Source organism: Dicentrarchus labrax, unplaced genomic scaffold, assembly GCF_905237075.1.
Source record: "Dicentrarchus labrax unplaced genomic scaffold, dlabrax2021, whole genome shotgun sequence".
In the NCBI taxonomy this organism is placed as follows: Eukaryota; Metazoa; Chordata; class Actinopteri; family Moronidae; genus Dicentrarchus; species Dicentrarchus labrax.
The window spans coordinates 26,629,955-26,642,206 of record NW_026136711.1 but is presented as its reverse complement, the minus strand read 5'-3'; the positions used below and the strand labels follow the sequence as shown (position 1 = coordinate 26,642,206).

At 38.3% G+C, this 12,252-nt stretch overlaps 2 protein-coding genes across 2 annotated transcripts; both read left to right on the top strand.

Annotated features, from left to right (window-relative positions):
• Positions 1–744: 744 nt before the first annotated feature.
• pxmp4 (peroxisomal membrane protein 4) lies at positions 745–2,210 on the top strand. The gene is made up of 4 exons (XM_051416030.1): positions 745–908; positions 1,120–1,182; positions 1,271–1,469; positions 1,548–2,210. The coding sequence occupies exons 1-4, from the start codon at positions 796–798 to the stop codon at positions 1,815–1,817; spliced, it is 645 nt and encodes a 214-aa protein (XP_051271990.1). The 5' UTR covers positions 745–795; the 3' UTR covers positions 1,818–2,210.
• Positions 2,211–6,559: 4,349 nt separating this feature from the next.
• tgm5l (transglutaminase 5, like) lies at positions 6,560–12,006 on the top strand. Its single transcript, XM_051414665.1, has 14 exons — positions 6,560–6,698; positions 6,838–7,020; positions 7,131–7,361; positions 7,791–7,909; positions 8,420–8,548; positions 8,898–9,075; positions 9,314–9,449; positions 9,573–9,676; positions 9,790–10,029; positions 10,140–10,202; positions 10,293–10,505; positions 10,586–10,743; positions 11,022–11,158; positions 11,619–12,006. The coding sequence occupies exons 1-14, from the start codon at positions 6,692–6,694 to the stop codon at positions 11,764–11,766; spliced, it is 2,046 nt and encodes a 681-aa protein (XP_051270625.1). The 5' UTR covers positions 6,560–6,691; the 3' UTR covers positions 11,767–12,006.
• Positions 12,007–12,252: the final 246 nt, after the last annotated feature.

Here is a 12,252-nt window from a genome sequence, read left to right as displayed (position 1 = left end):
TTGTTTATAATATCTTACGAATTGTATGTAAGATCAATTTTGGTTGTATGGTTCTTCTAAATAATCATAAGGCGGCTATTGTTTTACACATTTCTTAACATAAAAGAATATAAAAATAAAACTCCAGACATTTGGTAAATAGTTGTATGTGCCTCTTTGTTGCTACAATTTCTGGGTCTCCCTAAAGAATATTTAAGATTCATATTTAATCTAAAATATTTTAAGAATGACGACATGTGGTGCAAAGCAAAATAAGTGTAGTTTTAATTTAGTACATAATCATGTCTTACAATGAACACGGGTGTTGAGTGACTTGAGGAATGAAGCAGAATACTGTATATGTGTACGTCCTTAAATGATTCCATTTTAATCCTAAAATTTGTGCCACCTGACTGTGACTTTATGACTAAAGACTGCTCTTTAAAGGTGCTGTGTCTGCACTGTTCATGTGAGCCATCCTCTCTTATATTATGTAATATGCAATAGCTAAATGACTAATACAGTTACCAGAGTTACACACCAAAGATTGGCATGTAGATTTACCCCAACAGAAAAGTTATACTACAATAAAAAAATCCATTTTGCAGTCTCATATTGATGATGTTTTTCAATACGTTTAAATACAACAACAATAAAGAATATGTATACACCTATTTCTTTATTCTCAAAACACACATTTCACTGGTAAATAGGAACCGGACATAAAGCGCTGCACTACGGCGAATTGTCACTGTGGCACATCATTCAGGCTTGTGTGCAACATGTATTTGTGTCCTCTCGGCTCTGTTGAAAGTCATGGCGGGTCCTGACCTGATAAAAACTCTCCTGTATACCGTCAATAACCTCCTGCTGCAGGAGAAATATAAAGCTGCATTGGCGGTTTTAAAAGGATTCAGAAACGGCGCCGTGTGAGTGAAAACGTTCAATATAAACTGAGCTAACTAACGTTACACCGCTGGGAGCTAATCAGCTGTTTACTACAGCGCTATCTAGCTTTAGCTGCCTGTAAGGGAAGAAGTAGTGTTAGCAGTTTGTTGTTATCTAAAAGCACTCAGGATGTTTTTCACCTTCTCTTGAAGCCACATTACACTGACATGACACCGTGTGTTTATTTCTCAGATATGGGGCCAAAATCAGAGCACCACATGCCCTGGTAATGACATTTCTATTCAGAAGTGGCAGGTAAGACTCTGAATCTTTGAAGCACCTCGTTATTATAACACTCCCCATGCCTCTGAAGTATGAACACGTTGTTCTTTTCATCTGGTAGTTTGAAGGACAAGCTCAAAGCCATTTTGAAGGCCACATACACCCACTCCCGCAACCTGGCATGCTTTGTGTTCACATACAAAGGGCTGCAAGCCTTGCAGGAGAGGGTCCAGGGAAAGACTCTGCAGTCTCACTCCTTTCTCGCTGCCTGTGTTGGAGGATGGTTAGTGTTTGGAGACAACAACAACATCAATAGTCAGGTATGATACGCCCGTAGTCGTGAGCACATGATTTTAAATCTTTACATCATTATAACTTTTTTCCCCTCTCTCCTCTAGATCAACATGTACTTGCTGTCCAGGATCCTGTTCGCTCTTTCCCGGCTCGCTGTAGAGAAAGGGTTTATCCCCCAGCCTAAACACGACCCTTTCCCGCTCTTCGCCACGCTGGTGTGGGGCATTGTCTTGTGGCTGTTTGAATATTACCCACACACCCTGCAGCCCTCCCTGCAGTCCTCAATGAACTACCTCTACCACGACAGCAATGTGTGGCACGACATCTCAGACTTCCTTGTTTATAATAAGCCAAGGACTGCTGCTCAGAAATGAAGCCTTACGTTTTTTTTTCTCCAATACGGACCAGCCCTTATAATACAATGATTTCATTATTATTATTTTTTTTAATAATTATTGATATCAGAATAAATCTGATTCTGATTCTGATATTCCAAATAACATTGCCTTTTTAGATTTATAGATGAAAGTTTGTATCATAGTTTTTTTTAATTGTTTGATTCATTCTTATGTATTTTCTTGCAGCTGTCAAAGCTAATTTTGTTTGACACCAGATTTACACATGAAGAGATACACCAGTATATTTATATATCCAGTATGATTTTCCTGTTGATATTTGGGTGATTGTGCATTTGTCTGATTTTCATTTCCAAGAAACGTGTCAATAAACTACAAGTGCCACAGAATAAAAGACAAAACAGACTGAAATGCTGTCGTGAACCTGAGACAAAAATGTCAATATCAGCAACAGTGCTCATCCGCAGGGTTTTTCTATATAATGCACATTAATAAAAACTAACAGGGTAAAGCTTTTGATTTTTATGAGTTAGAACAAGAGCAGTTAGAGTGTATTGTGTAGTGTGCAGCAAAGCAAAGCAGTATGCAGGTTATGACCACTGCCTGAAGTATTCTGTTGTAATGAAACACAATGACTCCCATTGTGTCCGTCTGTTATTACTAATCTTTAAGACTCTGAGATCCTCTGCAGGACCTGGAAGTTTTTTTTCATCTACTAATGTTTATGTTTGTTTAAAACCCAAAGAGGTGTGCCAGTATTATATTATTTAATGAGTGCTGAATGAAAAATCCTGTTTCAGTCAAACCTGTTCACAGTATTTAAGGCAGGGTCAACTCTTCACCTAGCATAAAGGATTTATGTTGCCTTACAGTACAATATCAATCTGGAGTAGATACATAACGCAAATTGCATAATTTTACTATGATAGATGTTTAAACATTGGTTATTTAACCATGTTTCATATTTGCACATGACCCCTAATGTAGTTTTGTCGATTACAAGTGATGGAAAGTAACTAAGTGCATTTATTCAAGTTCTGTGCTTAAGTACCTTTAGTGTTTCTCTTTTATGCTACTTTCTGCTCCTCCCCCACTACACTTAAGAGAGCTATAGTTAGTAGTTATTGGCAGACTTATAACTTGCATATTTTATTAGCTTATAATATATGATTGAATGTTCACTAAACTAACCAATGAAATGAAATAACGTGTCCTGCCCAATATATAAGGTCCTGACCAACTATTTGACCTCTTCTTACACATTAATGCAAGAGTGATAATTAAATAATACACATACTAATATAGCACTCACAAAAAATAAATAAAAGGTTAAAGAGTCTGACAGATGTTGACATGAAGGACCTGCATTAGCACTTCTTCTTGCACTTGCTACCCATTGAAGAGCAACTGTACCATAATAAAAGAAGTGCAATAATACGGCAACAACACTTTCCAGCATTCACCAATTCATACACTGATAGCATGAATGGTTTATTTTACAGTTTTCTATATTTATACGATTAATGAGATGCCAGCTCAACGATATTTTGTGTGTGTACCCAAACTTTCATGTGTAAATAAGTATATTCAAAACAAACCAGACACTGAAAGACAAATAAAAAAGTATAAAGTCTAGAAAATGGTCATAATATAAAGTACAAACCAACATACACAAAAGTTTACTTTTGGTAGGTTGGGGGTTTAAACACAAAAATAAATAGTGTTTTATAGAATCAATACAAAATCGCAAAACAATATATCGTGATGCCAAACTCATTCTCGCCAAATAATGGTATAACAGCACAACATGTATATTAAAAAAGGCTTTGTGAGCTGTATGAACAGATAGTAGCCAGAACAGGTCTCATATCTGTGTTGCAAAAAACTGCACTACGTTGCAAGTGTTGACAACAGAATGCTCACTGGTCTTCTGTTGAAGTGGGTGAGTCGGATTACTCACGGCTTAATTTACGCATGAACCTGTAGCCTACCCCTGCAGCATAGTCAGTGAGGAGGGCTTGTACCATTTTGTGGCGTGTGTTTTCTTACGCATTACTGTTTACAGTACATTTTTTTTAAGGTACAGTCAACTCATTATCTAGCACAAATGATTTATGTTGCCTTACATTACAATATCAATCTGGAGTAGATACATAACACAAATTGCATCATTTTAATATGATCAGATGCTTAAACATTGATTATTTAACCATGTCTCATATTTGTACATGACCCTTATGTAGTTTTATAGATTGCAAGTGATGGAAAGTAATTAAGTGCATTCATTCAAATTAAGAGATTAATATTGTTCATTCAACTCAACTCCATACAGCTATAGTTAGTAGTTATTGGCAGACTTATAACTTGCATATTTGATTAGCTTATAATATATGATTTAATGTTGACTAAACTATCCAACAAAAAAATGAAATAACATGTGTCCTGACCAACTATCTGACCTCTGCTTACACATTAATGCAAGAGTGATAATTAAATAATACACATACTAATATAGCACTCTGAAAGGGGCCATTCAGCATTAATACTTTTACTTCTGTACTGATGTAAAACTTTGAAGCCATGACTTTTACTGAAGTGAAGGATGTAGTACTTCTTCAGCTATGTTTCCTTTTGTGAAGGAAGAAAGGTGGAGAAAGATAAAACTGCTGTTTGATTTATTATCTAATCACATTGTTAAGTTTCATAACGGGAACAGGTCAGTTTGAGCGTTGACTTGGAACTCGGAGAATATACCAGAAGGATGTAAATGAGTAATGTGTTCCCCCTCTTAATTTGGCACCTGTCAGCAAATGATAGCTCCGCTTACATCAGATATTAAGACTAAAAGTGTCCAGCCATGCTAGTGGTTCTGTAACACTGGATTCAGGCACACTGAAATGCTAACGGCACCTTTGCAGGTATTTAGTTATAAACCAATATTAAAATATTGACCTTATGATAGTGTTGGAGGAAAGGCTATGGGAGTTAGTTATAATAAGCTATAATAATTCACCCCAAGGGGAACATTAATATTTGTACCAAACTTAAAGGCAATCAATTATTGTGAATTTCCCACAACACCACAAACGTCAAACTCATGGTTACACTAAAGGAAAAGTCTGTGTTTCACCAGAGTCATTGCAATTCATCCCCTTGGATTCATGAATGTCTGTACCAAATCCTGTGCCAATCGGTGGACTGACAGTCTGACTTTGTTATTCATAGAGCAACGCAGCTAGCAGCTGAAAATCCTAAATTGTTCATTGTGCCAACTGATGGAAACTTTTCTTGCAGGGTATAGCCAAGGATTGGTCTTACGTTTCTTTATATTTAGTCTTTAAAAGGTATAATTAAGTATTACATTTAACTCAGACATAACACCAGATAGATACTTTAGTTATGACAGTATTCGTTCTCCAAGAATGCATCCCACACAAAGTACTGTACATACCCATCATTAAAGTGGCCTGCCACTCAAACATGAATTGCGCAATAAAGCTATTTTCACTGGGACACAATTCTAAACATAAATTGCAACACTAATTTGCTTAAAGCGAACTCCCACACTACTTTTCCGGGGCAGAAGTAACTGTGTCCCAGTGCAACACTGTCAAGGCTGCAGGCAGTGGAGTAAAAGGGCACACAGTACGTATTTTGTGTGTATGTATTTTTTAAACTCTGATATATCTAGCAGTGGTGGCCATTTTCATCTGCATGTTGTAACTGAGTCATTATTTTACTGATATAACGTTTTGCCTTGTAGGCTTGAGGGTGATCAGCATGGGGTAAATTCAATGTCTGTTCAATAAAATCTTAGTTTAGACTTGACAGTGTACATTATCTTTTGATATTCAAATCTGACTTTAAGGCCATAAGAGACACATAAAATAAGATAGACTTTATTGATCCCACCCTGCAGCTCTAGATACAACACAACATAAAAGATAAGAAAATACACAAAAAATAAAAATAAAATAGAAAAATACATGATATAATAAAAATAGAAAAAAAACAAAACAAAAACAAACAGTGCCACATGTTGCTGAGTTAAACAGTCAGATGGTGGAATTAAGGACTTTCTTGCACTTGCTACCCACTGAAGAACATCTGTACCATGGTAAAAGATCTGCAATAATACGGCAACAACACTTTCCAGCATTCATCAATTCATACACTGATAGCATGAATGGTTTATTTTACAGTTTTCTATATTTATACAATTAATGAGATGCCAGCTCAATGATATTTTTTGTGTGTACTCAAACTTTAATGTGTAAATGAATATATTCAAAACAAACCAGACACTGAAAGCCAAATACAAAAGTATAAAGTCTAGAAAATGCTCATAATATAAAGAACAAACCACTATATGCAGAAAATCTGAGTTTAAAAAAAAGTTTACTTTTGGTAAGTTGGGGGTTTAAACACAAAATAAATAGTGTTTTATAGAATCAACTAAATATATTGTGATACCAAACTCATTCTTGCCAAATAATGGTATAACAGCACAACATGTATATTAAAAAAGGCTTTGTGAGCTGTATGAACAGATAGTAGCCAGAACAGGTCTCATATCTGTGTTGCAAGTGTTGACAACAGAATGCTCACTGGTCTTCTGTTGAAGTGGGTGAGTCGGATTACTCACGGCTTAATTTACGCATGAAACTGCTGCCTGCACCTGCAGCATAGTCAGTGAGGAGGGCTTGTACCATTTTGTGGCATGTTTTTCTTACGCATGATTTAAGGGCCTTGGTAACTATTGAGGTAAACCGGTTCACTTTCTCACAACCACCCGCTAGATGCTTTCAGAGGGTGGGGCAAAGCTTTATAAAGCTGTAGAGGGTGATAGTAGAGTCATATTGCATCGCAGTGAGAAAGAGAGACACTAACAAATGGAAGGTGAGATTTGTCTCCAGAGATGCATGCTCTTTTTTTCTGCTCTTTTTCTTTGCCTATAGGGTGAATATTGAGTGCCATCTAACTGTTGAATGCATTTTTCTGTAGCAATTGCTTTAACTTTTTTTCTCTGGATTTGTAGACTTAACAATACAGCATGTCAACCTGGAGAAATCTGAAAACCTGGAGAGACACAGGACAGATGGGTTCAGCAGCTCCAAAGCCCTGGTGGTTCGAAGAGGAACCCCATTCAGAGTCAGTGTGCAGCTGCAGGGCCGACCCTTCAACCCCAAGACTGACTCTCTGAGGATCAAAGTTATGCTAGGTAGACTAGATTTAGATTTAGTCAAGATTGATTTGGATGGATAACTGTTTGGGAGCAGACTTTTGTATGCAACCAATCTGAACCTGAATTTAAGTCTCGTCTCTCCTCAGGCCATCTGTATGTGATAATGCCGGTCACTTTCTCCAAGAAGGTTTCTTCCTCCCATTGGAAAGCCTCTATGGACCCAGAGGGCCTGAACCTCCAGAACCCCTCCATATTCATCTCTTCTCCCGCTTCCGCCTCGGTGGGCTGCTACAGATTTCAGCTGAGTGTGTTCACTCAGGACAGCCAGAAGACTGCCTTTGGCAAATTCATCCTGCTCTGTAATCCCTGGTGTAGTGGTGAGTACAAGTCAACCCAGTGAATTGATCACAAGCTTTTAGGAAGTTCATGCAAAGTTGTGCAGACTCGGAAGCCTTTGCTAGCTCATAAAGTTACAGCAGCAGTGTGTTAACCAAACCACTAATGTACTCATATATATGGTTTGTGTGGCTGATTGAGCTCATGATGATGTATTGTATTCATTCATCAACTTTAATCACTTATTAGCTCCTTTTACTGGAGTCTGATTGCTACAGTACAGTGGTGATGTGCTTTGCGACTGCCTTTGTCAATCATGAGGTAAGGATTCATCATAGCAAATGTCTGGCACGAGCTTTGTACGATAGAGGGAAATTTTTTTAAATGAACATTGAAGCTGAAGTCTTGTATAAAGCAGTATATTTCAATATACACTGGTATGTACTAAATATAAGGCTTATTTCTCGCAGAGGACACAGTGTACATTCCCTTTGAGGACCAGAGAGAGGAGTACGTCCAAAACGACTCTGGGTTGCTGTTTATGGGGACTGCTATGAACCTTGTGGCAAGACCGTGGTCCTTTGATCAGGTATGAAAACAATATCTAATGATCAGAAGTTGTGCAAATGTTCAGTGAGAATAATATTATCAGGTTATTTACAGAAGAGGCTCTGACTCAACTGGGGCTTAATGTAAAACAGTGTACAAAGACATTCTTTGTACGCTGTTTTACATTAAGCCCCATAAATGAAGTGTTCATTGTGGTGCTGTTGTATTGGATTGTATTTCATTGTCAAGTATTGCTTGTGTCCACTCGCAGTTTTTACTTTTAATCCTCAAATTGGATTATAAGACACCAACTGAAAAAAATGAAAAAAAAAATATTAAAAGGGGGAAAACAGAGGGAATTAATCAGGGGAAAAATTATAATGGATGATTTAGTAGAGGTAAAACAGCAAATAGTATCTGCGTAGTTAATAGTTTAGGATTAAGCTTAATCCTAAAACCTGACCAAGCAAGTCAAGAATGTATTTATTATGCTTCAAATGTCATGAACTGTTAATTTAATTCTGTCATTTCTTTCTCTTTACCTGTAAAGTATGAGCCTTGTGTTTTGGAGACATGCCTGAATTTGCTCCAAGTCAGCCCTCATCACCAAAAGAACAGAAGAATAGACTACCTGAACCGAAACAACCCTGTCTACATCAGCCGGGTCGTGTCTGCCATGGTGAGTGCGATTCAGATTCAGAGTAAAAACTTATAAACTTCAAGATATGAATAAATCACTTACTACCAGTGTTCTGTTTCACCAATTTTTTTATTTACTTTTGCTGACAACATGAGTGTCACAGCTGCTTATTAAAAACATAAAGCAAAGATAAACACATGCCTCCTGCAAAGTTCTGAACATGTTAACGTCACATGCAGAAACACTGTAATTATTGCAGTAAAACGGTCATTTAAAGTAGTTATTAAATTGTCACTGTGAATCAGAATAATCTCGGAAGATGTGACATGCCCGAGCTTGCTTTATGATCTTTGGGAACTGACATTTTCATCTTCTCTTTAATGTTTAGATCAACAGTGAAGATGACCGTGGAGTGCTGAAAGGAAACTGGTCAGGTGACTTCAAACAAGGAATTAATCCCGCCAAGTGGACTGGGAGCGGGGACATCTTGAGACAGTGGGCTCAGTCCGGCTACAGCCCGGTCAAGTACGGACAGTGCTGGGTGTTTGCAGCTGTCATGTGCACAGGTGATTATATCATGATCATTCAGAAATTAAATCACTTACAAGAAATATCAGTCAAGCACTCTTTCTGTGTTCTATCATTTTTGTTAAATAACAAGTACTACACCTTTAAAGTATGGCGTCATGTTTGATGTCTTATCAGTCTTGTTCTCATAGCGAATCATTTGTTCCATGACGCAATGTTCTGATATTTTCATTGGCATGTAAACATCTGTGTCTGTGTTTTAATTATGTCTTTCAGTCATGAGAGTTTTAGGCATTCCTTGCCGTGTTGTCACAAACTTCAACTCTGCTCACGACACCAATGCGAACCTGGTGATTGAGGAGTACTACAGTGAAACAGGGCAGAAGCTGAACCACAGCAAGGACAGCATATGGTAAGTAGTGATTTAACTTGTTTTATTGTGCTTTTCAGAGCCACAGACATTGATGACATTTATTTAGTTTTGAGAAAAATTCATTCATGCTTTCTAATATTTTATTTTGGCTGTTCTAAACAGGAACTTCCATGTCTGGGTGGAGTGCTGGATGACTCGCCGGGATCTGGGACTTGGAATGGATGGCTGGCAGGTTCTGGACCCGACCCCACAGGAGAGGAGTGGAGGTGTGTGAGAAACTTTGTTGCTCCTGTTGTGAAACTTTTCTGGGGTCACCTCTGAACGTGTTTTCTTGAATAAACATTACTTTAATCATCTTTTCTCCCTTCTTTTATCCTAGGAGTGTTCTGCTGTGGCCCGGCCCCAGTCAAAGCAATCAAGGATCGGCGTATTGACATGTTTTATGACATTCCCTTTGTTTACGCCGAGGTGAACGCCGACGTCCACACAATTGTAGTAAGCAAGGGAGGGGTGCTCAGCTACAGCAAAGACACAGAGAGAGTGGGGTCCCTCATCTGCACCAAAGCTGTTGGCTTCTCCATCCACCAGAACATCACTGGAGACTACAAATACATCAAAAGTATGAACCAAAAACAGAAAATACATTGATGAAGTGACATAATGTTGACATTGTTGACATCTAAGGCGTTAATAGTTACTCACATTTTTCTTTTGATCTTTACAATATAGGCCCAACTTCAACACTTACATCAAGAAGTTCCACAGTGTCAGAAGACTCAACATTGAAGAGAGGTAATTTAGAATTTTGAATACATTAATAAGACTCATAATCTGTTTAAACACACGCCATCTCATGCTCTGGTTCTCTTCATGGTATTTCAGCAAGCTCATCCAAGGGGGTGTTAGTCTTCCTGAACCTGGATAAAGCTCCTGTTGCTGGGGAGGCTATCCGCTTCACGGTGAAAGTCATCAACAAGCACAGTATTGCCAAGATGATCAAGGTGCATATGAACGCGCAGGCTAAAGAATACAACCACAGCCCCTCGGACACCTTCTGGGAAACCCAAGGTGTCATACAACTGGCACCCAAGGAGGGTAAATACACTTTGAGCTCATCTACAATCTCACATTTTCCCTTCTGAAGGACTGTGGTTTAAATGTGTGCGTCTCTTCAGCCAAGGTCATTCAGCAGCAGATCCTCCCAGCCCAGTATGAGGATGTGGTGGGAGATGACTTGATCAACCTTGCTGTTGTCCTGGAGGACACAGCCAGTCAGGATCGTGTCCTGGCCTCAGAAGAGTTCAATATCACCAGCCCACAGCTCATCATACAGGTACTAGAGTCATTCTGATTGTTACTTACTAATAGTTCAGATTGCAAAGTCACCTCTTTGAAGGATTAGGGAAATAAAAAGTAGGCATTAAGCTAGATTTAGGAGTAATTACCTCCCAACCGGCTGAAATAACAGCTAAACAAATAAATTAAAATGATTCAAACTGACAAGAGCTGTAGGAAACATACCGAATGTATTGTCATGGCTTCACTTTAAAGTTATTTCAAAGGTAATTTAAAGGAATTGTCAGCGTTCACTAACACAAATTCCTCTTCCAGATTGCGGATGAAGACTCCATTGTGCCTAACAAAGAGCACACTGCCAAAGTGATCTTCACCAACCCATTTTCACACCCGGTGAGTGGAGTACTGACTGTAGCTGGAGCCGGACTGATCCAGGGCAAGATTCACTTTAGGTAAGGATCTCTTCATTGTTTATGTACGTGTTGATTGTTTAATGTCATAGGCGCCTCTGTGATTAATGGGTATCATGAATGGCTGCTAAATGAATGGGTGGAAATATAGGTGTGTCACTGTACAGTGCCTCACAGTACAGTGTGTATTTATTGAAGGAATGTGGGCTTGTTACACTTGTATTGTTCTGCTTATGTTTGTGTTCAGTGTTTTGGCAGGTGTGGCAAGGTAATACACCAAATGTTCCAGTACTAGGTGCCAATCAGGGATAGTAATTATTTGTGCTGAACTATAACCTTACGAGCTTAGCTATCAGAAAACAAATTGGTCTGTTGCAATTTTCAGATGAAAGCAGGTCACAGAGCACAGTACTTTTTGACAGAGCAGCCAGTGTCAGCGGTTGAGTAGTAGTTGCACTTCAGCATTTTCTGAACTCTTTTTATACCTTGTGTCTTCCTGCAGGATGCTCCAACTGCGTCCAGGAGGAAGAGTGCAGCAGAACATCACCTTCGTCCCCAGCATGGTGGGAACAAAGATGCTGCAGGCCAATCTGTCACTCACCAACTCCACAATCCGAGGCTTCAAGATGGTCTCTGTCAACAGAGCCTAGATCTGTTTTTTGTGCTTTTTCCCTTCCACTGGACACAATATTTACACTACTGATATAAATGTGAATGTAAATTATTATTATTATTTATTTATTTTGCTATTTATGTGTATGAGCCATGAAAATTACCACTGCTACGTGAAAATCTGCAATTTACTTGAAATTGAAAAGCTGCAACAAATAACTTTTAATGCATTATTGTGCTTTTTGCTTTGTTTGAAAAATAAAATGTATTGAAATATACAGTATGGCACATTTCTTCTGATGGTTAAATATGTGTGGATATATGCTATTGCAGTTCTTTTTCTGCCCTGAAGAGGGAGACCTTTCCTCAAAAAGGTCACTTCAGTCTGCATGAAATCTCAAACCCTTTTGAAAAATTACATGTAATTCACAGGAGAATCATTCGTCATTTACTTATTAGTAATTTAATCCGTCTTGCTTCATAGGCCTCTGGGTTGAGTAACTGTGAAATGAAATGAATCGCGA